Source organism: Phoenix dactylifera, chromosome 3 (assembly GCF_009389715.1).
Source record: "Phoenix dactylifera cultivar Barhee BC4 chromosome 3, palm_55x_up_171113_PBpolish2nd_filt_p, whole genome shotgun sequence".
Lineage (NCBI taxonomy): Eukaryota > Viridiplantae > Streptophyta > Magnoliopsida > Arecales > Arecaceae > Phoenix > Phoenix dactylifera.
The window spans coordinates 22,687,075-22,712,773 of record NC_052394.1 but is presented as its reverse complement, the minus strand read 5'-3'; the positions used below and the strand labels follow the sequence as shown (position 1 = coordinate 22,712,773).

The window sequence follows — 25,699 nt, the reverse complement described above, 5'->3', positions numbered from 1 at the left end:
AATGAAAGGTCACAGCATAAGAAATTTGTCTTGGAAACCATATCTCGAGTAAGATATGAAGCAAGTTTACGTAGGAAGGTAGCGACGCATCACCTGCTTCGACCATCCACGCATCAAGTATTGAAATGTAAATCAATTACTAATGTCAAATCTTAACATAATTTCATACAAAAATCACACTTATTTATACTGGATGGGAACTTCAGAGGAGAGGTGATGAGGGAGAGAAATGAAGACGTGAGATACGATGAGAAAAAATATTTCAATTCCTATGACAGATTTAGAATGGAAGAAATGGCTTAGCCAGGATTCACATAGTTACAGTAAGATCCCAATTGGCGGGATAAAACTTATTATTTCTATTCTTCATATCATTCTGTCTTTTAAATGGTCCATCATGCAAATTGTTTCTGTAACTTGGTCGATGAATAATTTCAGATGAGAAACTTCTGCAGACAGGACGCAAAATAATACTAACAGTGGGCACATTTTGATCAGTAACGCTTTATGTTTTAAGGTGTCTCAGTGTTCCTAGAACCAGATCCTTTATTTTAGGATTTGCTCAACTACTGGGAAAAGATGGGAGATAAAAACAAATGAAGCAGTCTATTTGGTTACGCAAAACAAGCTTGCTGAAAGTAATAAATTCATTTGTGGACCCCAAATAAACCTCAAAGCTTGTCCCTACAGAGTTGGCCAGCTGAATCTGATGTGGTGAATGGGGACATCAAACCTCAATACTGAATAAATAATCTGTGGTATCATGAGCAGATAGGTTTTAGAACTAAAGGTACACCAATCAAATCTGAAGTAAAATAGAACTTTTACCTACATGCCAAGAAGGCACCATCATGTAAGGCAACAAGAAGCTGCCCTCCAAAATCTCAAAACCGATAAACCCGGCGCTTCTTGTTGCTCTGATCAAACTATGGATGCTATGTGAAGTATTGCTCCACTGAATTCAAGGTAAGCCAGAAAAGAGGAAAAGATCACTCCATAAAGAGAATCGAAAAGCCTTCAGTTTTTCGGAAGTAAAACAAAAATTTGCATGGCAGGAAGACAGGAAGACATGAAGGTTTTAAAGTAGATGATATACTCGTTTCAATATCCGCAGAAGATTCAGAGAGTGGAAAAGCAATCACAACTAGGGAGGGATTGAGGCTCATTGTTGTCCCAGGAAACATAAAAAACATGCAAACAAAAACTAAGAGGATTAAAGCAATTGACGAGACCTGTGACTGACCATGTCTTAGTGTCTGGATTTGGTTGAACCTACATTACTTTGCAATAAAAAAAAGTGAGAAGAGGTACCTTGGATAAAATTAGTAAAACAATGAACTGAACTTCAGAAAACACCATAACAGAATACCATTCACTCCACAAGCAATTATGCTCATTTAACTTTTTTGGTGATTGAAACAGATACAGTTGTTTGCAGCAGAACAATCTTTTAAATTCTGCAGACACGGTTCCACTTGGACTGGTAGGATCTTGAGAGCGGAGAAACCAACCAAGAGGACTGTTACTTATTAGAGAAATGAAGTGTCATCCATTGCTGAGGATATTTGGGCCGTCCTTCTTTCCCATCAAATATCTGCAGAAAAAAGTGGGTAAGAAACAAATGCAATAGTATACATCAGCCGCTTGGCTATTGGGTTGATCAGTAATAGTGAAGAATAACTGATTAAAAATAAGCAAATATTTTTTGCTTTATGTAGAGACTAAAGAAAATGATAATGGGCCATATAGAAGCAATGCCTAGTATCTAGTTCGTGGGAATATGAAAAAAAGGTTAGAGAGAAAAGGGTGGGTAAGTGCAGCAAACAACCAAATAAAGACACGAGATGCACCTGGATAAAAGAATGCTATGATGGCCCGATTATGCTTGGAAGCAAAGAGAATTACCCCACCCCATCCCCCACCCCACCCCCACCCCCCTTCCCCAAAAAGAAAAAGAAAGATCTCTGTTTACCTTCTTCGCAAGGGCCCAGTTTGTCATAATGAGAGCCATTGATAGATCTCTGTTGTGTAATTTGCACTGATGGCAGCCACCACAAGGAACACATAGCCTGCTACAGTCTATGTAGCAATGTTAAAACCAAGCCATTGATAGATCTCTGTTGTGTAATTTGCACAAGTCACTACGTTGAACAAAAATTCATGACGAATTTGATAACCATCACTGCCATCAGTGCTTCCAAGGTTTCTCAAGAGGAGATGGCAATAAAAGTTTGAAACTTGGCAGATCAACCGAAAATTAAACCCAATCTTCATTTGTAAGTCACTAACAGGTGTATAGAAGGGGTGGCTGACATAGTACGCAATATATGAGCCAAAAGTCTATACTAGGCGCAGTTCCTGAATACATCGGACAGAGGTGAAGTTGCATGGCTGAATCTGTGGACAAAGAACGTCTCCATGATACGCTTGAAGTAGTGAAAACACCAATAGTACATGGCATAGGTATGAACTGGATGAACGACGCAGTTGCCCTTATAACCAAAATATTTATACACCAGGAAGTAGTCGAAGATAGGGTAGATAATCAAAGGACCAAAATATTCCCAGAAGAAAAGAGTGCTGTATGAGACCTGCATGCCTAAATCCTTGAATACCACAATCAAACTGTTTGCATTGCCATTACAAATATGCTGCAAGCCTTTTCTTTGGATTTGAGGACAACAGGTTTCCCCTGTGTTTCGGGTGGCAAAGATAGGGTAAGACACTGCCTAGAAGGACAGCATTTTTTGGCTGTAATCCATGCAAAGAAAGTCAGGTTTGAGTAGCAAGTCTACAAGTCAGAGAAAACATTGACATCTAAAAGCAAAAACAAGCTGAAAATGTAGGCAATTGATACATGAACAACTCTGGCTTGAGTAATAATTACAACTCAAATATAAAATATAGATGTCTCACATGGTCTCTGGACTAAGAACAGGAAAGTTGCGAAAGAAAGATATGAGATATTGGTCAAATTTGTCAAATTAAAGAAGTGAAATTTAAACTAAAGAAGTGGAAATGGATAATTAAAAAAGAAGAAGAAGAAGAAGAAGATCAGGCAAAAGTTATTTTATAATAGAAGAAGAAAGATCTTTAGTTCTTTTTGTAGTTTCTTTTTTGCAATAATAGAAATGCAAACATTTAAATAGAGTGTGGTATAACTAATATCTATGGTGCTTGTGTACGGGTTTCACTGAATCATTGGTGTACTAAGAGATTTCTCTAGTCAAAAGCAGGTGGGCTATAGAGGTAAAAAAATAAAAAAGTATATTCCCTTGAAATACACATGAAATTGAGGAACATAGTGCAATAGTTTGGATGCATTTCATCTGTCTGAATGAACACTTGAGGAAAAATTGGGGATAAACATCAACACAAAGATCTCATCATCTGTTTGCATTTTAAACACGATCAACAAGCCATCGTATTATACTTATCCAAAAGCAAGATGTCCAACCTGGGTCATCTTTATATGTATGAGAGCTTTTTACAAGTTTGTGAGACAGAAAAATGATACAAGATAGTTCAGAAGAACTCAATATAGTACGTCATCCTTTGACAATTGGCACAAGTATAAAGCAAGAGATGATATCCCAGAAATAGTACAGATATGTTGTGGCTTAATCCTAGCCTAAGACCATATGAACATAAGCAACACACAGCAATCAACAGCAGTTTATGAGGAGCAGTCAGATGGAACACAAGCAAACCAAATGACAAGCTTGGGTGGGACCTGGAACATAAAATGAATCAGGTAGAGTTCGTCACAGGGGTATGTGGCATGATGGAATCACAAGACATAAAAGGAATGAGGTAGGATTACCTAAAAAATGTTGTTCCTTGCAGAAGTTTAGAGCATGGATAAACTATTAATTAGGAAAGCTAATGATAATCCATAAATGCAGAATAAATATAATTAAAAGTTTAGAGTGCATATTGATCCAGATGGAAGCACAAACATGAAGATTACATAGTCTACTCAGTAAAGCAGCTTAGTTACCTCTTCGCATGTTTATCTACACAGTTTTATCCCTAAGACTAGAAGCTCTGCAGTGAACATCTTAAGGCAATCAATCATGAGAGTGACAAGTCAGATCATTCTCAGGACTTGATCTCCGACATGAGTTAGAATTTAATAGTTTACTGATCAATACATGTTTCCTGTCATTAAAAAATCAGCAGTTCTTTATTCAGAATATTGAAAAATATACATCTTATATAAGACATTCTCTTAGAACCACCCTATCTTGCTGGAATGAAAATTGATTCATCTAGGTGCAAATTATCAGTTTGAACCATGAGTTTTGCCTAGCTGTACTGGCATTGTCTGCCAATTGGATTTTGCTCCTTTCAAAAGTGGGATGAGCTTTTGTCCACCATCTTGTATGAGACTCAAAAAGCTGAACACCGGATACAATTAATTCTGCTACTTGCAGTAAGCGGCATGAGTTCTTTAGATTTCTAGGGAGCATGATCTCAGAAACTTGTTTCAAAACCCTCAGCAATCAAATAGCAATAGATCACATTTTCAAGTCAAATCTTGAACGAGACACACCAGTGCCTAAAAAATAGGAGGATACAGTTCCAACCAATTCGAACTGCTATGGGCCAGACTGAGAGAAAGAGGAACTGTAACTTCATTCAATCAGAGCAAAGAAAAGGATAAATGAGCAAAATAATTCCGATAATATTTGGACAAAAGAATTGCTATTCTTTTACCCAGTCCCAGGTTTTTGGGGATGCATCACCCAAGAATTGAACCTAGAACCTGATGTTGTTAAGCAAAGGGGAGTGACCACTAGGGCAAGACCCAGTTCACAAGTAATAAATCTTCACAATAAGTTAATTAGTAATAAATATGAAATATAACTTATGTCTACATGAACAACCACAAAACATTCATACCAACAAGCATTCCTATCTTGTGATCTAAATCTGCATATAGCATGGTGGGTTTGCAACATCAGAAACAATTTGAACAAGAAAATTGAGCATTGTTTCAAGAGTGCTTCAAATATCAGGTCAAGTTTCAAATACGAACGCCACACAGTCCATGAGAGGAAGCTGCTTTGGACAAACCTTTTCTACACCAATTCCCATGCCCTTTTGATGATCTCTTCTGTCCAGGCCAAGACATAATTCCATCAACTTTCTCACACATTTCATGTCATTCACTAAATTTTAACAAAATAAGGATGATCCCTGTTCTTCAAGAGCCTTCAGCTCTCTAGAGAAAACAAAAGCCACAGAACATAAACAGAAAAATAAAAAATAAATAAATAAACAAAGCTTCACATGATCAACAAAAACAAGATTAATTACAAACAAATCACGAACGAAAATAACAGCTTCAATCTCAATCATAATTATATAATACAATTCACAGAGAGAGCAGTCAGAAATCCTTCCCATCACTTACTTCGAGCATGAATGGCATCCTGTAGATCGCTCACTGTGGCCTGCAAACACATCAAAGAACAATTTTTAGCCTCTAAACTCATCAAGAAACGCATTGCGACAGCTCCAAAATAAGATTTTTATCGCACTCATCTACCAATAAATTTCAGATCCATGGCGTAATTTCAACAAGCGAAATGAACCAACCCACTTTGCAGACTAACATAAAATAATAAAAACCCGAACTTTGGCGGATCTAAGGCAGATGGAAACGCCGCAAAGGTTCATAAAGTCGAAACTTTTCTTCAAAACAAAGAGAGCAAAAGCTAGGGGCACACCGAATCCTTGAGCTCGATCATGCCCTTGATAACTTGTCTGCCGCTCCGTGAGACGACGGTCACCTTCATCGCGCCCAAGGGTCCGGATCCAAATCCATTGCGGCCAAAGAGGGAGGAAGAAGAAGACCAGAGAAAGGGAGGCAGAGACCCATCTCTCTAGTAATTATTCCGATCGCTCTCGGTGGTCTCATGGGAGTCATGGCTTCCGGTCGGAAGTAGGAGAGCTAACCCAGCCGCATAAAGGCCCCAAGCATCAGTTTGGCAAGTTAAATACAAGGTTGTTTGTATGGACTGGAGGATCTAATTCATGCCCTTATGAGGAACCAAGTTAAAACTGATACCTACTTCTGGGTGGCCAAACAAGCCAACCTACAAAACAGCTAAACTATATATTTATCTCATTCATCTCTTAGTTTGGAGAAGAATTGAAGAAATGAACGATATTAGATTCATTCAATTTGAATCCTCCGCGATTCGTCGCAGAACAGGTACTGCAAAAGGGTCCCAATTTGTTTAGTTACATGCTACTGATGATTAATGGAAATCATCTGCATGGCTGCTGGTGAGCAAATAACTGAACTCCCTAGCTAATACATTGTCCAGAGACCAGAGGAGAAGGCAAACTCAAGAAGTTTGCTTACCCAAGTTGGTGAGAGATGCAACCAAGACTTCTAGATTAAACTTCACCATGATGGAGGTGAGGCACCTTGAGGTCTGACTGGTCAATAAATTAAAGCTAGATTTCAAGAAAGTTTTTCTAAAATAGGTCATGCTTGTTTGCTTGCACTTTCTATACCTAATTTGATGAATATTTATGTAGATTAAAGATGTTTTCTTCAATCGTTCAGAACTCCCAAACTCAGCTCACTCTCGTGAATCATAAAGATTTAGCCACAACCTGTTCCTTTTAATGTCTAACATAGGCAAAGTAACATTAGGTAGAATGCAGAGTGGTGTGCAGAAGAGACATAAGCATGCATACGTGAGGTAAATTAGGAAATAGAGATCTCTACAACAGCCATTTTGAGGTGCAATTAGGATATTCAGATAGAAGGATACAAATGGATCACCAATTTATCCAAGGCAGCCAAATAAGGCTCCATGCCATTGTGCATGAATGCAATACATGGTGGCGCTATGGTGTCAAATGCCATGGTTGCACCCTGAAATCTTTTTCGAACTTGATAGATCCCCCACATAGAAAATCTCGGTCTCTATTATCTCAATTCTCCAACTTTCAACCAACACTCTCCAATCTTTTTTCAACTTCCTTGAACCGATACTCTAGCTGGTAAAATCTCAATTTATATCTTCAAATATTTGTCAATCTAAATTTACCATCGTACAAGAAATTTCAAACTCCTGATCTCGGATCTCAATCTACCAAAATTCCACTACCTTCTCAGGCCTGAAAACCCATCTCAGTTCATCTCAGTCCATCGACCACCAAGATGAACATCTCAGTTTCCGTCGCATACCGGCAGCACCTTTTGTTTCCTCAAACAACCCCAGGTATGAGACCAATCATAATAGCATATCAATATTTCCAAAGCTATAAGCATATGGCCCGAACATACTCGCTGTCCTAATCTAAAACAATCAAGTCTTCCTTTGAGGCATGAGAAGATGGATAAATGCCAACTCTGTTGGCAAGACTACGATAGAAGCATATATCCATTTCCATGCAACAGCCCTGTCCTCTCTCGCAACAAAGAACTGTATAATAGACCAGATGCTTATACCAAAATGATGCCTTTACAAAACAGATTTTGATCAGAGCATCCCATCATGAAGAACACTAACTTCGATATTTGAAAATAATTTAAGCGCGTACATGATACTCACGCAAGCCAATCTTGAATCTAAGCTCTTTCTGCAATAAGAACAATCTGAAGTAGCTGTGCCCCAGAAGCAAGTTCCTTCAATTTACACGCTTGATCACCAAAACAGTAGCAAATCTAACAGACAAAAGGTAAAACTTCCAGCATGCTAAAAGGAGTGTCCATCTTCCTGGCAACAGATGACATCTCCAGTCAAGTAATCTTCTCAACGATATCCTCAATAACTTTCTCCATATCAAGCTTTTTCATCGGTGTGAATGGACGGGGCATATTCTGCATGAAAATAAAATAATTAGGGCAAATATTGATACGTAAAAAGACACTTCCAATTATTAGTATTGCCTGAATTTGGTAATTAAGTACTAAAAAACATAAAAGATAAGGTTATGGGCATCCCTACAGTCTCACCCCCCCATCATTGTAGCTGAGCAGGGCATTTTTGTTACTTAATGGAGGATGACCTTAGTCATGACCTTATCTTGTCAGTTGTCACAAATTAGCATAACATATTACGAGATTTAAATTTCACATTTTAGTAATAAACACTTCTTAACTACTTGTTAGCAACATTGGAAGGATTAAAATGAGGGCTGTTATCACAAACCCCTCAGCCATTATTCTATTGTAAGATTCATTATATCCAAATAGCATCCATTATTTGATAAATTCTTTGTTCATCTGAATAAAATAGTATTTTTGAAATTTAAATTACCAAGCCAACTGCGAAAACAATAATTTTCTTCTCTGATCAATAGTAGCTTGAGCATATAACATTATTTCCTTCTATTAATTGTTATTTCCGATATAATGGTCAAGTAATGGTCATACATTAGTCAATATTTAATCCTAGATATACTTAGTCCTAGGTAAACTAGGTAAAAATGATCTTTATTTTTGATATAAAGGTAAGGAGAAGTCTCGTAGGAGGTTTGTTATCTCAAGATATTGGCATCATTAAAACCTTGCAATAAGTACTACCAGGTTGAATGTGTGACATTGCTTCACTGAATTATAGTGAACTTGCAGTGCAGCGGAGGGCATCAATATATGTATACAACCATGGTAATTGCTCAAACGATTGTTTTAATTAACTGACCGCTAAGTAACACTAGTGCAGCACACAAAAGAAAGAAAGTAAAAATGATAAAAAAAGAGAGTGTAATACAAGCAAATTCAAATGCATCAACCAAAAAAAAAAAAGGAACAAACAAAAAAAAATCTGGTCTTTATGGTATTTTAGTACAGAATGCCAAGAATAAGCCTTGTCACTGCAAAGTAAAACTTGAGAAGCAGTTTAGCGCTTACTCAAAATATTCCAATAAGATTTAACATATCAAAAATAATGCAAGAGTGTTCTGAATAGATACCATAACTGGAACAAACAAGGGGGCGAAAAGAAGGTTTTCACCTGAAGACAAGTAAATGGGGCTCTTGTGCAAACTTGGGGTCAAATTGGGCGGATGTGATATCAGTCTAGCAAGGAGAGCAGTTACCATGGGACATGGCAGGAGGTGGATGAGGTATGGAATGAGATTGCATTGTTCTAACAATAGAAAAAACCAAAAACAAAAGACAGTACTTGAGTTTTGAGACAACCTGGAAGAGAGAGAGAGAGGATGAGGAGGAAACAAGAGCCAGTCTCTAATAGTTTTTTGAGTGGCACCCTCCCACCTCCCCAGGGCAAAAAAAAAAGGGACAGCTATTCAGGAAATCACTTTTTTGGCCAAGAATTTATTTGCTTTGTTTATTACTCAAGTTTAGGCAAAATCACATCTCAAATTGTGACACTAATACAAGTGGAAACATCAAGTCGACAAATTAGGGTAGAAATTACAATAACTAAAATATAGTTGTATAAGCAGCAGATTCATGCAAAAGAAGTTAAGGTAGCCTACAGCATGACATATGCACAGGTGCCGCTAAATATAAAAAGGATTAGCAATGGAAATTTGACTGATAAGAAGAAACTCAATAGCTAAAATGTTGATACAAGTCTATGTTTGAGGCTTACCAGTAATGAGACAAAAACTTCACCGCTTTCCTTGCGTATCTCAAAGCATCCTCGTCGTGGCTGCAAAATAGAAAACCATCTCTATATGGGTAACTAAAGAGGCAAAACTAATTTATTAGCAAACTAGAAGATGGAGTCATGAACAATCAGTGTTGTTAAGGCCAAACATGCAAAATAATAAGAAAAACAATCTAAGACAAGTCTCTAAAATAATCGAGAGATGCCCACCCTGGCACTTTTCTTGGGTCATCTCAGGCATAGTAGACATGGCACTTTCCTTCTTTTAGAATACATCAGTTAGGATGAAGTGATGTTAAACAAGCACTTCTACAGACTAAATACTTTGGCCAGCATCCTGTCCCAGTGAGGGGGCCCATCATCTAGGCATGTGGTCGTTCATCCCTAATGTGGATTTCTTAGGTGCTAAATGCAGTCTGTACAGGATTCATGCAATCATGAAAGGTCATATTAAGTGCTTGTCTATCAATAACCACTTTAGTTTGAAATGTATATTAACTCGATACACAAAAGGAAACGAAAAAAAGATGCTTCAAAAATGAGAGACTTAAATAGCAATCCAAAAACAGTTGCACAGGGCAAAGTATAAAGCAGTATACCATTAAAGCAGTGTTCAGCTCAACATGTCTAACTGTATTATGAGCACATAACAGAAGCCAAACATCTCCTTAACCCCCTTTACGCTGCCTCACAATTGTCTGCAGATTCACCTCATTGAATTTTCAGGTGGAAGCCAAACATCTCCTTAACCCCCTTTACACTGCCTCACAATTGTCTGCAGATTCACCTCATTGAATTTTCATGTGATTGTGGGCTCAAGCCTACAATCCAATGTCAATGTTGCAACTTATATTATTTGTAATGTTTTTATCTTCCATATTACCTGGAAAATGTCTGTTAAGGTGTATCTACTAGGATCCGGTGTTTATAACCCAATAGGGAATATAGTGGAGAATTGGACATTCAGGCTGCTTCTCACATAAAAATGGCTCTTTTGATGCCCAAACAATAAAATAGTTGTATTTTCAAGAAATAACTGATCATTTCTGCTTCTTTCCTATGCTAGGAAAACAGATGAAGATTGTCCATAATGGCCTCATGCATAAATGCTTCAACACTTGGCAGGTAAGATAAACCAACCAAGGCAAGAGGACTGTATAAAAGCACCACCAGTCAAAATGATATATGTTGATAGATATACACTAGTCGGCTACCATTCAAAGTCAACATCATTAAACTTTCCTTGCACATGCTTTGTTCGGATGCAAAATTTACAAAATTTTGGTCCAACCAATTTTTTAACCTGTAACATCTCAAGTGTAGCATATAAATTCACTTTGCCAGAATTCCATAGATTTGAGTAATAAATTTACCAACATTTTAGGACCAATCCTGGATTATTTTTCTATGAACTCACCTGGATATTAGATTAAGGACCATCTCCCTCACACACTTGAATGCTCCCTTGGGTACATCTATACTATTTGTAGTTTAATTCCAATATTTTAAAGATCAGTTTGCAGCTGACTGCTCAAGCCAGAGTCAACCAGATAAAGAAGATTCAATTCATGTAGATAATACTTTCAAAATCAAATGATAGGCCATAATATCGATTTAAGAGAGAAGGCGGATGAAATCAGAAAAGCATTAATTTGATTCCCTTTCTTGATAATAAGGGCCAAAATCGAGTTCAAGAAATGCAGTATCAGACACCGACCAGCAATACTAAGCTAGTGGTCAAACTTCCACAATAAGATATCATAACAAGAACCAAATTCATCTTATGAAGTATTTCAGAAAAAAGGTTCCATCTCGAAGCAAACCATACCTTCTCAGGATTAACTGAAACAGAAATACCAGGAACAGCTTTTTCCAAACCTTCCTTCACCATGTTGGCCCTGGTCTTGAATGAAGTGCATTGCTTGCTGAAGCACACCAAATCAAAGTAAGTGCAAATAGGTAAGTTTCACAAGTTTTAACCAAGATTTTTTATATATAAAAAAAAAAGTTTTTGATTGTTTCACCGTTCCCAACTGTGAAACATAGTGGATTGGGAGAGAGAACAGAAAGAGAGGAGTGTTGTGTGTGTGTGTTGTGGTGGTGGTGGGGGGGTGTTGGCTATGATGGAAGGGTGTGGTAGGGTCCAGGTACAAGAATAGTAGCAGGAAATGCTCAATAATGTATAAACCAAAGAAAAGTATTTTTCTGGAAAAATTATGTCACAACAACTATGCATAGGAAAAAGCATCATTAGCTGCTTTTAAGTTTCTCACAACTCCAGCACTCCAATCAGAGAAGTTTGGAAGCTACTATCAGTATCCTAAACATTTATTTGGCACCCTTTTTCTTTCATCCAAAGCAATCCAAAAACAACTTCTTTCATTACTGTGCATTATACTTTGGGGAATTACTAACTACTGAAGCTAGATATTGGTATTACTGCCCACTTATTAAATGCAATCTCTTCTAGTCAATAATAAATAATCCATCATCTCTTCCTCAACATCCATAAAAAGGTACCACATGAATTATGTTGTGCAGCCGTTTCATTTCGTTTATTGTCTTCATTAAGATTTATCAAACCAACAGGTCAATCTCATCTAATAGGCTGCAAGCATATTCATAAATTGTAATCTCATCACACTTCATTTACATAAGAACAGAAATACAAAGAAGAAAGCAATTGGAACCAAAAATGGTGCTGGAGTTAAAATTTTAACAATGGTTAGGATGCAACTGCAATAGATGTTTAGGTGGAAATACAGACATGGAGCAAATCATGCAAGTACTGGGTTACAGTTGGGACACTGGAGAAAGCTGATGAGAAGTACCTAAAAATTAATCGAAATGGCACCCTCATGTTTAAGAAATAAGGTGAGAAATTTGGTCTTTCTTTGAGGGTCGAAAGAGTTAAGAAAACTTGCAAGAAAAAAAAAGGAATTTAAGCAGACCTGCGAAGCTCGTTGCAGCCTATTTCTGGTGTATAGGATTTTTATTTACATATCATTTTTTAAAAAACAATTTCCAATATTAAAGCATGCATCAAATATATATTTTTTCAAATGCACGCATTAGCTATTTTGAAGCAGAAAGGTACAGCTCTTCCTTTTCTGTTTTCTTTTTAAGAAAACAAAGATATGATTTTTATTCTGGTTTTTCTGAAGACTTTGCAAAAGGTCACAGGAACCCGGAATCATAACAAGAGGAATACCTATTCCAAGACTCTACGAGGCCTACAATTGCCCCAAAAATATGACATAGAAATCACCAAGAAGAATGCGTGCTAGATTTCAAGAAGAAATACCAGAGCTCCTAAAAGATTCAAAAATCAAAAGACGACCTTTTAGGGTTTAGGAGCACAAAAGAGGACCAGAAATTTCGCGAGTTCATTAAAGAAACAAAAGAAGTAAAAAGCCCTAACTCATAACAAAATCAACAATTTGAAAAAAACAAAAAGAACCCTTTTTTTCTCGGTAAAGGGAAATACTGACCAGGCCTCGACGATGATGGTCTTGGAGGACCCACCATCGGCTTCGGCGGTGGCTGATAGCGGAGGAACAACCGGTGCTTCATCGCTAGAGACCCTTCCCTTTCCCTTCAAACGACTGCCCTTTCCCTTCTCTCCGTCGGAGACCTCGTTCTTTCGCTTCCCCGCCGCAAGCTTAGCCTTCTTCTTGGCCGGCGACCTCGCCGGGGCCGGCGGCGGAGCGACCCGCTTTCCGGCGGTGGCGCTCCTAGTCTTCCTCGGCGACAAGGTGGGTGCCGGTGCCGCGCTCCTCCTCTCCTTCCTCTTCGGCGCCATCACCATCCACTATCCCTCTTCCGTTCCCTCCCACACGATGACACGAAGCGTGTAAAATAAGCTACAGAGACAGAGACAGAGCGAGAGAGAGAGAGAGAGAGAGAGAGAGAGAGAGAGAAGAGTCTATTCCCGCCCTCTCTCGTATCTTGATATGGTGAGGGTCGGTGAGGATAAGCAACGGTGACCCCCTCTCCATCCCGCCGGGAGGTTAATGGGGTGACGGGGGCCCGACCTGGAGAGGTCCCGTCCGGGTTGACGTGAAATAAGAAAGCCGGACGGACGGCCATCGGCCGTTCCCGGCACGACAGGATCCAAGGATCCACGCTCGTCCATCCAATCCCAGAAATCATGATTTTTCGATATTTATTTTGCACTTTCTGAATTGGTGTCAAAAACATCAACATCAACACCTTATCCAAACTGAGTTCTTATGGTATATACTTATTTTAGCATCAGTCGCATAGTTAGGTTTCATTTTGTAGACATATTCTTGTCATTTTGACCGACTGTACGATCGGGCATATTTACCTAGATCGCATTTGAGATTGCCGGCGAAGAGGCCAAAAGCACTTCTTATGGAGCCTTAAAAAGTGTTTACAATTGTTTGATAAAATTTTAAAAAAAATTTCTAATCTTCCCATAAATTTGAAATTTTCTAGTTGGTAAAAGCTTTAATTTAAAATTTTTTTTGAAAAACGCTATATAAAGCCCATTAAGTAGCTATTTTTTATGACCTAAATACCTTCATTTTTTATAATATTTAATTGATTATATTATAATGATAATATATTAATTATAATTATAGTATAATTATTGACTAATAACATATATTATTTTTTGTATTATATGATTTTAGTTTATTAAACTATATTGTACAATTTTATATTATGTTATGGTATATTATATTATATTATTCTATTATTACAACAATACTACGATCATTAATTTATTATAATGTTATACTATTTTATTTAATATAAAATATGTTGTATGGTAAGAATATCTTATAATAACATTCTTAATAATTCAAGGAGTTAAAAAAATGAAAAATGATGTACAATATTTTTTATATTGATATTTTTTATTTTAAAATATTTTTAATTTGGCCGCCAAATTAATGCTGAGGTTACACATAATTTTAGAAGTATAACTATCAAACATTAAATAGTTTTAATATAGTTCGAATTTACCGTTCTACTGACCAGACCACAATATATATCTCATGAAATCAACGGCTAATTAAATTTTTGAATAATCTATATAATCGGTTATAGTTTGGCACGATCTATGCCCAAAATTAAATATTGCAACCAATCAAACCGGCGCATAAGGAAGGCTTCCGATCTTGATGTGCCTAAAAAGAAAGAGCTTTAACTATCCTAAGCAACGGATAAAGAAAAAGTCCAGCTGCTCGTCCATGATTGCACAGTTCTAACGGTGCATATCAGTATTTTTTCTTCTACGTATATAAAATTTTTAAGGTACAAAAAAAAAGATAGATGTCACTCTCTTAATTTTTTTTATTTTTTTAAATTTTATCCGAATTAAGCATCGAAAAATTTTTATCTAAAAGCCACCTCTCGATCATTTTTCTCAAGTTTCATATCAGACTCGGCGCGGTGCTGCACTTCGGGGCATAGCAGCATTAGCCTGTCAGCTTATTCATCTGTCTTCTTTCAACAGCGATCCCAAACACGATCTTACTCCATCTTCCTCTATGTCTAGCCCAATGCTCGGCTTTGACTTTTGAGCCTAGATATTTCTTTAGATTAAGTTTGAGTTTCGTACCTACTCATTAATGATATTATGCCACACTCGTCCAGCCACCATTCTTTACCTGTCACGTAGCTCATAAATGACCCACTGGATGAAACTTTCTTTCGTAGAAGCGGTGTTGTTTTTGTTTTTTGTTTTACGGAACGCTTCATTACAGCTCTATCACACGCAACTCGACAGATCATCATTAATCGTTATGACTATATTTAGAGCTGGAATATGTTAACTCAAAAGTAAATTATATTAATTTGCTCTTATTTCCCTTTACTACGAAAGAAATTATTTTGCCATACGTATATAGTAGAGTAATTTATACTTAGGATTATACACTACATGGATATCCACAATGCACGCAAAATAGGTTTTAGTTTTCATGCACCATGTGTAAGGGGTGCAGGAGGGGCCTAATGCCAATTTTAATCCTGGAGATGCAAGAAGATCAGACCTTCTTATGACTCTCACTCGATAAATTGGCACGAAAGAAATACAAGAATCTATATTAGGAAGGAATCATCGATCAGAATATTTTTTTTTAAAAAAACTCATCACACCTTCTAGATTTGGCAAATTCATGTTTAGATAAATTGAGAGACAGTAACACAAAGACCTGGAGCTCTCCGGCTCGTTTGTTGACTGTTGGCACTTGGCACTAATTCTCTGTGTCTCTGTCTCTCATTCTTGATACACAATTAGATCACACAAGAAGATAATACTTAGGTGGGACAAGGATGGGTTACTTGGTAGGTGAATGGTACGTTGGACAGAGCCAATTACATTAAGACGCCTTTTAAAAAAATTTTTACTTTTTTTTTATTTTTCAAACTTCTTTGATTTTTTTTAATAAAAGAGATTAGCTCGGAAGGACAAAGTCAGAAAATTTCTGATGAGGAACTAATAGAGCAGCTGGCAGAAAAAATTTAGTAAGTAGTAGTAAAAAAAAGCTGAGATATTATTCTCCTCTTCACTTGTTTGCCTACGTTCCGACAAACAATCTACAAGGGATATCTGAAATTCCTGGACCAGGTCACCCAGATGAGACAAGGGCCATGCAAGCATTAAAAGGACTTCTCAGAGATGGAGCCCATCGCCGTGCTCAATTATTTAGGAAGCCACATGAGAAACAAAATCCAACAAGTCCTTTGTGCACTTCGAATCATGAAATGGCACACCCTTTCACTCTCTTTAGATGGTTCAAACAAAATAGCTAAAGCTTACACAGAAGACTATGAGTCCCCGCATGAAGGGGCAGCCTTCCTTGCATATTATACATCACAATTTTATTCCGGGGACGTATATATTTCTACACAAAAAGAACTAGGCCTTGAGCTTCACAGCAACATACAATACCGACCTCGAAAGCTGCAAGAAGACTGCTTATTTGATTTCCCCTCTTGCGCATATAATAATGCCAAAGTATAAACAAGGAATGAAATCCTCTATAATTTGATAGGGCGATCCCTTGGCATTGATAATCTACTTGATGAGTGCCAAAGGCCTCTAAGGCTTCTCCATCATATCACAACATCAGCTATCCTTCCTAACCCATGGTTGCCCATCTTTCCAAGCGAGCCCATAGCTGAAGACAAGCCTTTGAAGCTGCTGCTTCCTTCGCTGCTCGAGTTCTGAGACTTCCTTGACTTGCATGGCTTTGAGACACTGTCCTTGTCCCCCTCCTCCCTTGCCCTGGTTGTCGCAACCTCCAATTGGGCTATGCTGCTGCGGCAGAAGGGGCAGAGGGGAGCAGGTGAACACAAGGTTGCAGGATTGGGTTTGCTGTGGCAGCAAAGAGCTAATGTACAATGGGCACACATCCGGTGCCTGCAGTCTTGGACCTCGATGGCGCAGATTTGGTCGAAGCAGATGCAGCAAAGCTCCATGTCACTAGCCTGCAAGATACATTGTCCCAATTAATCAACTCAGACGCACTCCTCACGAATCCCTTTTAATTTGTCTCCTTATCATGACCAGGAGAGCAATGAACAAACTTGCGAAAAACAAAATTTCTTCTAGGAGTCATATCAGTTTGCATTCTCAACTTCTAATCACTATCCAGGCCATGGCATTGGACAAAACCGAAGAACATTAATGGGAAGCAACCAGGATGTGGTATGCCGCTGCTTAACAAAATTAAATAATTTTACTATCATACCATGAATTAGCCATCCGTCCATCAGTATCATGCTTCATACTAAGGACTAAATGTTTTACCGGCATACTTAGGATAGCCAAATGAGTCATGTACCGAACAAGCTAATATGGAAAGGTTTGCATTGAGAAAAGCACTAACGAGGTTATTAAAGCATTCTAACAAATTTTGGTTAAAAGCATAATAATGAGCATATCTTGTCCAACTTGAAAAGCAATTGGATAGATAGGGATCTAAGTCTAACAACAGAATCTAAGCATGAGGATACTAATTTTTGTCACTATAACTGTTTCCCTGAAAGCTCAAGATGAAAGTTCGATAGTCGTGAGAAACTGCATTGCCTATTCAGCTTAACAAAGGAAATTTTTTAAAGACAATTCCACACAATTTCAGATATCACAAATGACCACCCACATCCTGCCAACTTCCGATCCTCGCATTGCTGTAGCACCACTATAAAATTATACTTGTTCTGGTTATTGTTTTATTCAAAAACAAAAATAAAAGCAAGAGGAACGGACTACCTCAGAGGCATTATCGTTATCAATCTCGCCTTCTGAATGGACAGGGGATGGCAATGAATATGAGGTCCCTTTCAATATGTTCTCCTCCCTTTCCCCGTTAGCATCCATGAGAGCTGCCTCTAATAGTGCCTTTACATCTGGTTTGAGTTCACTTATAAACTTCAGTGGTGAAGGCCAAACCAGGGGCTCTGCTGACGATGGGTTTAGTAGAGCCGCACAAGCCCCATGCTTTCTGTTTAAAGCAACGATATATGGTATCCTCCTGCAGATATCAACGTTTAGATCATATTTATACTGAAGAGATTCTTAATCTGTATCTAGAATAAGCACTTCAACTGCAAATGAGTTGACTGGTTGACAAGAAATTTACCATAGGAATTGGGTAGCAGAGTTAATAGACTAAAATGACATGACAAACAAATAAGAATACTGGAGAAAAATGTGCTGGGCTTTTCCTATATATAATCATATATGAGCAATATGACTGACTTCTTCCATGGAATTCATCCTTCACAGACAAAACAGATGTAAAGTAGCATCACACAACTAAACATGGTTCAGAAGCACAAGGCAGTGAAAGAAATTGCTGACATGGATCGATCAGAGATGAAACTTAGCCAGATAGAAAATTGAAAGGAAGATCGCAAGCTGTTATCGAAACTCATCTGCAAAACTGAGATCTTGGAAATAAGAGACAATTAGAAATGCCAAGGTTAGAACTCAGGATCGCATGATGTGGATTTCAATGCCTAAAACTGCCATACCAAGTTACAGAAAATGATTCCATTTTGATGGGCTAAATGTTATAATGCCAACCATAAATGCTTACCCAGGTGAGTCTCTTTGTTTTCTATCAGCTCCCCATGCAAGCAATTCCCGAACACAATCCAGATATCCCCCACGAGCTGCCAAGTGAAGAGGGGTGCTCCCTTGGTAGCTGCAATCAGGATTCTATTAGTCTCACAGCAAAAGAAACTTTATCCATGGTTAAGCAAACAAGAGATACGGATCCGATCTCACCTGTATCCACCAGTTGATGCACTGACTAAAGCCCCATTGCCCAATAAAATGTGGAGACAGTCAGGCCACCCTTGCCCTGCTGCAAGATGTAATGATGTTGCCCCCTTGCCATCTCTAACATTCACAAAACGGGCAAATCCCCTGCAGCACAGCGGCAATATCAAATTGAGAGAAAAAATATTCCAGAAACAAATCCTCATGTCCCAATATCTTGATGGATCGGAAACCACCAAATGGTAATCGGATTTCATAGAACCCACCATGAGTCAGCTACCGGAGTGGACCGAGCAGCTGCCAGAATCGCTTGCAAACAATCCAAATGGCCATAATATGCAGCATAATGCAAGCAAGTTCTTCCGTGCAACGAATCAAACATCAGAATCTAACCGAGCATTTCCAAATTAGCCCAAGAACATGATAGAGATCGAGAGAAATAGGGAAAAGGTGAAAAAGGAATGAACTTGGCATACATTTGCGCCAGCTTGGAGGAGTTTTTGCAAGCAGGCGATCTTCCCATGCATAGCAGCCAGCATCAAAGGAGTCTTTCACCAAAAGAATCCAAACAAAGTTCAGAACTTTCACACTAACAATGCCAGTGGAACCAATAAAAAGAAAAAACCGCAAAAAGACATCCTTTTGCAATTTCCTTACTTGTTTATGCCGGTTAAGGAGGTCAGGATGAACAGATAGATCCAGAATCCTAGAAAGGACCTGCAAACGAATACAATCATAGAAAAAAAAAAGAACAGAACTTTATCATCAAAAAACCAGAAAATCGACGGAAAAACCCAAAAAAAAGAGCAAAAAACGAGGATTCCCTCGAGGGAGGAGGCAAGGAGCCGACCTCGAGTCGCCCATTGGCCGCAGCTATATGGATGGGGGAGAGGCGATCGTAGAGGGTGGTCTTGTGGAGGATGTCGGGATCCATCCTCAGCGAAGACTCCACAATTGCCAAGTCCCCGGCCTCCACGGCCTTGAGGAAGTCGTGGTCGTAGCTCGAGCGGCCGCAGCTCGGGGCCTGGCCCATCTCCGCCGCCCCAGCTTCGCCTCCTCCGCCGCCGGAATGGCGCGCCGTAGCCTTCTTATTGTGCGCTACCGGCAGAGGAGGAGCGGGGTCGGACCGTGGCGAGAGCGAGGACGGTTTAAAAGGCAAGTGGGGGGGGTGGGGGGGTGGGTTTGGATTGAAAGGTTTTTGTTTTTGTTCATGATTAGGAGATCTGATGACGAGTTGATGGTGAGGTTACCTCCCCCAACACGCCAAAAAAAAAAAAAAATGAAGCAACACCAAAGATCTCCAGTGGCAAAAAAACTTTACTTTATTTATCTTACTATTAAATTATATATATATATATATACACACACACACATCCAAAAGAAACTGCAGTGTACGGCAATGCCAAAGATCTCATGAGGCAAAAAACTTTGTGTTATTTATCTTAGATTTGCTTTAAAAATCCCATCATATTTGACACATATATATATCCTTACATATATCTATATATATAATAATAATAATTTCCAACAAAGTTTTATTTTGTATATTAAATATAGTAGCATTTTTTTTATTTTTTGTGAGATTAAGAGGGACTAATCCAACCTGACTATCAAATCCACCGGTATCCAACCATCTTGAGACAATATGCGGGAAGAACGCAATGTATAAAGTCATACAATTGCGAGTTTAGATATTTGCTTCTATGATGTGGTTGCAAAGCAAAAAGTTAAAGCATATCGCAAAGCAAAAAGGTGAAAGAAAGGATATAAGAACAGAAAGTAGAAATTGATAGTTTAAAAATTTACATGGGTCTCAAGTCATGAGCTCTTTGCCATTGATTTTTTTTTCAAAGCTAGGCAGATGTCAGTTCCAAGTATAACAGCACACTTATTTTAAATAAAACTTACATCTCAAGTCACAAAATTTTATAATAACAAAAAAGTTATATAAATAAAGTAATGAATTCATATAATGGCTCCAGAAAAGCTAATTAGCAAAGCGACATTAATGAATATTTACAAGCAGAGTTTCCGTGACAAGCCTACACTAGCAGTTTGGCTCAATTTTTGGTGATTGGTCTTTGCCTATTTTCCAAAAAGAAAAAAAGTATTTTATTTTTATAATTATAAGAACAGACCTAGTGTACCTTAAACTTCCTATACTTTGTTTTCATAACTCATCTTAATGTTGAATAAATTATTTAAATAGTAGATTTATAAATATGAAATAAAGTAAATTTTTTGTCCAATTTTCTTCGTCATAGGCTTAACGAATACAGGGCAATATATACAGTGCATCCATCAGAATAATTGCTTGTTGGCTGGTTCTTAAAATTAAGCAACTAATGTGGATGAGCAACCATAATCTCAACTAACCAATAATTATATTCGATTAAATCACTAAAAGCATGGCTGTAAATCGATTCTGTCATAAAACTGCTTTCAAAATCAATATAATAATCTGAAACAGAGCCACTTAAAAAAAAAAATATTTATTAACTCATATGGAGTTGCCGGCTGTGGTAAACTTATAGACCATGCTCAAACTCAAACCAATCCACATGAATTTTGTCCGCAGCTGCAAATTATAAACAAAAAAGAGTGCTTGTTGTTAATTATCTGGGTATCAGAAAATGCAAACAATACTTAGTAAAAACTTCTTTTAGTTCGTAGCTTCATTTTTTTTTCAATTTTTCTGCAGTAGAGCTACAGCTTTTGCAGCGGACTTCTCTTTTTCCGGGATTCCATTCAAAGTGTTAGCGCATCGGAGACAAAAAAAAGTGTTGCCGGCGTACCGCCCTCCACCCCATAAACCTTGGTAATGGGTATTGTGGGTTGCTGCACTTTGCCTCCTCCCCCTGCAGAAGATGCTTCAAAAAATAAAAAAAAAAATAAAAAAAAAATAAAACCCTCAGTGTGGCTAAATTTACCACCAAAAAGTTAATTAAGATTAGATTGGTAGAGGCAACCACAAGTCTGATCCGTAGGAAAGCGTAGGAATTGAATTTTAAGAAATTAGGATATTTTCATTTTCTCTTGAAATGAAACTTCTGCCAACCAAATGGGTTGAATGGGAGTCGCTCATTTTCATTTCCATATCAAAGTCCAGCTTTTACCAACCAAACATACTTTCAATTCAGTTAAAACCATTGAAACATTATTAGAATGATCTGTACATTATTTTCTTCAATCATTTCATATAATCCAATGGTGAGAAAGCTGAAGTTTGTGGGCCATGCTGTTTTCTTTCCCCACGCACAGAGGTGGGTCCTGCATGTTTAGGGTCCAGGACCACGACTCAAAGGGCTCCATGCAAATTTACTATTGGCTAAAGCATGCATTTTAACCTCCGACCGGACTCATTTGGTTCAAAAAAAAAAAAGTATGATCAATAAAAAATAAAAAAATATCTTTTGTTTGGTTGAAATTTTGAAAGGAGGAAGATAAGAAAGTAGCATGGGGATATGAAAAAACTACTTTTTTATCTATTGGAAATTGGAGTCTTCCTCTTTTTTTTCTAAAAATACTATTAAGCCATCAAAATTAATGAGGTAAGTTATGTTCCTTTATTAAGAGTATAATAAGTATTTCATATAACTTTCTATGAAAGTAGATACTCAACCAAACATAAGCCATTTTAGGATATACCACTTTTTTGTGATCAACCAAATATACTAAAATTATTTTCTCAGGCATCATTTTCATAAAAAATATTTTTTAGAAAAATATTTTAGTGTGATTTTTTTTTCGTGAACTTAAGAAAATGCAAAGGAAAGAAGACCGAAAAATCTTTTCTTTTATGGTTTCATGGAGCAGTCCGTTTAATATTCCTGACTCCAACTAGAAGCATTTCATTCTTTATGCCCCGGTTGACAATGACCAATCACCTAATGGATGTTAAGCATCCCTTGCATATTAGTATGACTTTGATCCAGGAGCTTTATCTAAATTGTTCGTAGATTTCTGCATTAGTAGGATAACATAAGCTTTTGCCTCTATCATCATTGCTCTTATCAATCAAATTTCTAGAGAATCAGTAATTATGTGAAATTAGCAATGGGCTTCATGTTATTCAGAGATTCAGAATTTTTTTGGCCAATACTTTGGCCTCAAGCACTGTGTTAATGTTGTTTCCCATCATTATTTATAAATAAGTTTTATTTTTTTGAGTAAACTATAATTTTTTTTTTAGATTTATATTCATTACACTTGCATCTAATAGTTTGTAAAATATACACGTATATCCCGTTAAATTAATTGAAATCACTTATTTATGTAAAAAGTCAAAATTATTTTTGGATAGTAAGATAAATGCATGCATTTTTTTATATCTTTGGATAGCTATTATGTCACTTAAAATTGTTTTTATTATTTTTGAAATTTTTTTATGATATCATATTTGGATTCGATTTAAGGTTAATGATTTGACTAATTTTTGTTAAATTATGAGTCAAAGTGTTGGATAAAAATAAATATAAAAAAATAATTATAAATTTTTCAAACAGTTGGGCGTAAACATTATTTACCCCAATCTAGAGGGGTTTTTATAATTTACTTTTTAATTTGTGAGCAATAATGACAGTTGCAGCATAGATTAATATTTGCAAGCGTGTTTGTGCTGTATATTAACATGGATTTAAATTCTAAACTTTATTCATGAATGTCAAGATTCGAGATCGAAGGACCTGGTGACAATATGCGAGGCAAGAGTTCTCTTTTTTCCTTACCTTTAAATTCTTGAATTTGTACGGTGAGAGATAATGTTAAACCAATATTAGACGACTTGAGTTCTTACATAAAAAAGCGCCAAAATATTTTGTCAAGCAGTATCAAATAAATGCTGCTGATACCAACTTGTTTTAGATTTAGATATGCCTTCCACCAAAAAGAAAGAAAAGAAAAGAAAAGAAAAAAAAAGCAAATCTCTTAACTTATTTTAAGATTCATAGGCATTTTCTATGCTTGATGATGCTGTGGTTGGTGAGTCAAATAGATGAGATGGCTAATCAACTAAGTAATCAATATTGCGACCAACATTCAAAGTACAATACTTTGTAAATGTTTGGCTGATTTCATTCGAATCCAAGTCATAACTAGCATTTCTCAGAATCTTCCGAACGTAAGAAGCACCACATAATTCAGTTTAGCTTCGCAGGTAGAAGAGGGGAAAGTGTGGTCAACGGGAAAGTAATGAGATATCTTTTGTTTGGTTGGAATTTTCAAAGGATAGAGACGGAAAAGTTATATTTCCATGGAAATATGATTCCCATATTTTTACTTTTTTCTAAAAAGACCCTTTAGCATTAAAGAAGCATTAAAAAGGCATTAAAGACCTAATTTTTATTAAGGGTATAATAGGAATTATACATAATTTTCTCAGGAAAGTGGATGGTCAACTAAATATAAGCACTTTGGAAATTTGTCACTTTCCCATGGTCAACCAAACATGCTAAAAGTATTTTCCTAGGCATCATCTTCCTAGTAATCTGCTTTCCAAGAATCATATTCATAGGAGGAAAAAAACTTTCCGCGAACCAAACGAGCCCTAAGGATCTTGGAGGGAGGAAAAGATAGATATCATCGGAACTCACTTGATAATTGGTAAATTGGTGATAATGATTTAGATCTAATAATCTAACTACAAAGGCTTGGGTCTCTTTTGTTTGTAATACTTGTCCGTTTTGTGAGTTAAACAATATGATGTGATGCATCATGAGCGAGGGTGGGTCTATGTCTGGTATTAAGGAGACAAAATCCCCAAAGTCCTCATGACCCGGGCCACAGACCAAACATCGCATGATGAGCTAAAAAAAAGCGATGTGGTGTGTTAACTGGTATCTGCTATGCAATAGAGCTAACTTTATTGGAGAGTAGCTTTCTAGATTATTGGGCTTAACTTTGAAACATATACATAGGGCTAAGCAACATTCAATAGGCCACTCTTTTGAAGGACATTGCATAGATCGAAAATCTGATGATCATCATTGATGCCACAGTAACTGAAGAGCTTTAACTATTCAATTGGCTATTGCATGTATAGCAATGCTTCATATATTCCGTTCGCTGCCGACTATTGAAGATGCCAATGCGCTAGGTTTATGGTGATTTTCTCCTTGTGGCCCTAGCTCGTGGTTGCAACATTTGTTGATTTTCATGGTCGGACTCGATCTCTGAGTGTGATCTTTTGAAGTTCGGCGAGTCAGAGTGAACTTGAGTGCCTAGTTCTGCTCTTTCATGTGTTACATGATGATTGTAACACAATTTCACCCATGAATTGCAGAGCCAATGTCCCACATATAAATTATGCCTCACTAGTCACCGTATCATGGCTATTAGGCCAAACATGGATGTCGTGATCGTAAAACTTGACTCTCTAAATTTACTCCCAAATTTAAGAGGATTCGGGCTATCCTTAGCCCGGTGCTAAATCAAGTAGAGAGTTGTGTTCCTTGTTTAACTTATAGTTTAAGCTCCATGTAGCTGCTTTCTATTTCGTTTGAAGTTTAGGAGGGGCTAATCCAACTTTTTCTATCCTACAACCCTCCCCATCAAACACAAAGAGACGACCCCAACTAGGAGTCTAGGATCGAACCCTAGCCACTAGGTCCGGGAGCACACAAAATATTTAGAAGCCCAGTCCAGTCTATTCCAGAACGAGTATAAAGTTGGCCCGTGGGCTGGGCCGTTAGAAATCCTCGTATTCGAGCGTCACACAATGCAAAACGAATCTCAAAGCTAACATGTCGCAGTGGTCCCACTGATGGCATCACTAATTTGAGCCGTCCAGCCAATGCAATCGTCCATCGGTCAGCACTCTCAACCTCCTCCGTTG

At 37.5% G+C, this 25,699-nt stretch overlaps 2 protein-coding genes and 1 pseudogene across 2 annotated transcripts; all 3 read right to left on the bottom strand.

The window, feature by feature from the left end:
* Positions 1 to 1,312: 1,312 nt before the first annotated feature.
* LOC103716504 lies at positions 1,313 to 7,311 on the bottom strand (annotated as a pseudogene).
* Positions 7,312 to 7,473: 162 nt separating this feature from the next.
* LOC103716503 lies at positions 7,474 to 13,528 on the bottom strand. Its single transcript, XM_008804530.4, has 4 exons — positions 13,097 to 13,528; positions 11,434 to 11,530; positions 9,588 to 9,647; positions 7,474 to 7,849 (listed from the first exon to the last, which is right to left on the bottom strand). The coding sequence occupies exons 1-4, from the start codon at positions 13,411 to 13,413 to the stop codon at positions 7,769 to 7,771; spliced, it is 555 nt and encodes a 184-aa protein (XP_008802752.1). The 5' UTR covers positions 13,414 to 13,528; the 3' UTR covers positions 7,474 to 7,768.
* Positions 13,529 to 16,297: 2,769 nt separating this feature from the next.
* On the bottom strand, positions 16,298 to 20,026 carry LOC103716502 (E3 ubiquitin-protein ligase XB3-like). Its single transcript, XM_008804529.4, has 8 exons — positions 19,718 to 20,026; positions 19,525 to 19,584; positions 19,344 to 19,415; positions 19,134 to 19,255; positions 18,874 to 19,014; positions 18,683 to 18,790; positions 17,854 to 18,115; positions 16,298 to 17,069 (listed from the first exon to the last, which is right to left on the bottom strand). Exons 1-8 carry the CDS (start codon positions 19,898 to 19,900, stop codon positions 16,695 to 16,697), a joined length of 1,323 nt encoding a protein of 440 aa, XP_008802751.2. The 5' UTR covers positions 19,901 to 20,026; the 3' UTR covers positions 16,298 to 16,694.
* Positions 20,027 to 25,699: the final 5,673 nt, after the last annotated feature.

Coding starts and splice junctions, on each gene's coding strand:
- LOC103716503 (XM_008804530.4), bottom strand. CDS start 13,413: ATGGTGATGGCGCCGAAGAGGAAGGAGAGGAGGAGCGCGGCACCGGCA. Junction 9,648..11,433: donor TTTCAGTTAATCCTGAGAAG/GTATGGTTTGCT, acceptor TCTATTTTGCAG/CCACGACGAGGATGCTTTGA. Junction 7,850..9,587: donor AAGTTTTTGTCTCATTACTG/GTAAGCCTCAAA, acceptor ATTTTCATGCAG/AATATGCCCCGTCCATTCAC.
- LOC103716502 (XM_008804529.4), bottom strand. CDS start 19,900: ATGGGCCAGGCCCCGAGCTGCGGCCGCTCGAGCTACGACCACGACTTC. Junction 19,256..19,343: donor TCCTCCAAGCTGGCGCAAAT/GTATGCCAAGTT, acceptor ATGCTCGGTTAG/ATTCTGATGTTTGATTCGTT. Junction 18,791..18,873: donor GCATCAACTGGTGGATACAG/GTGAGATCGGAT, acceptor TCCTGATTGCAG/CTACCAAGGGAGCACCCCTC.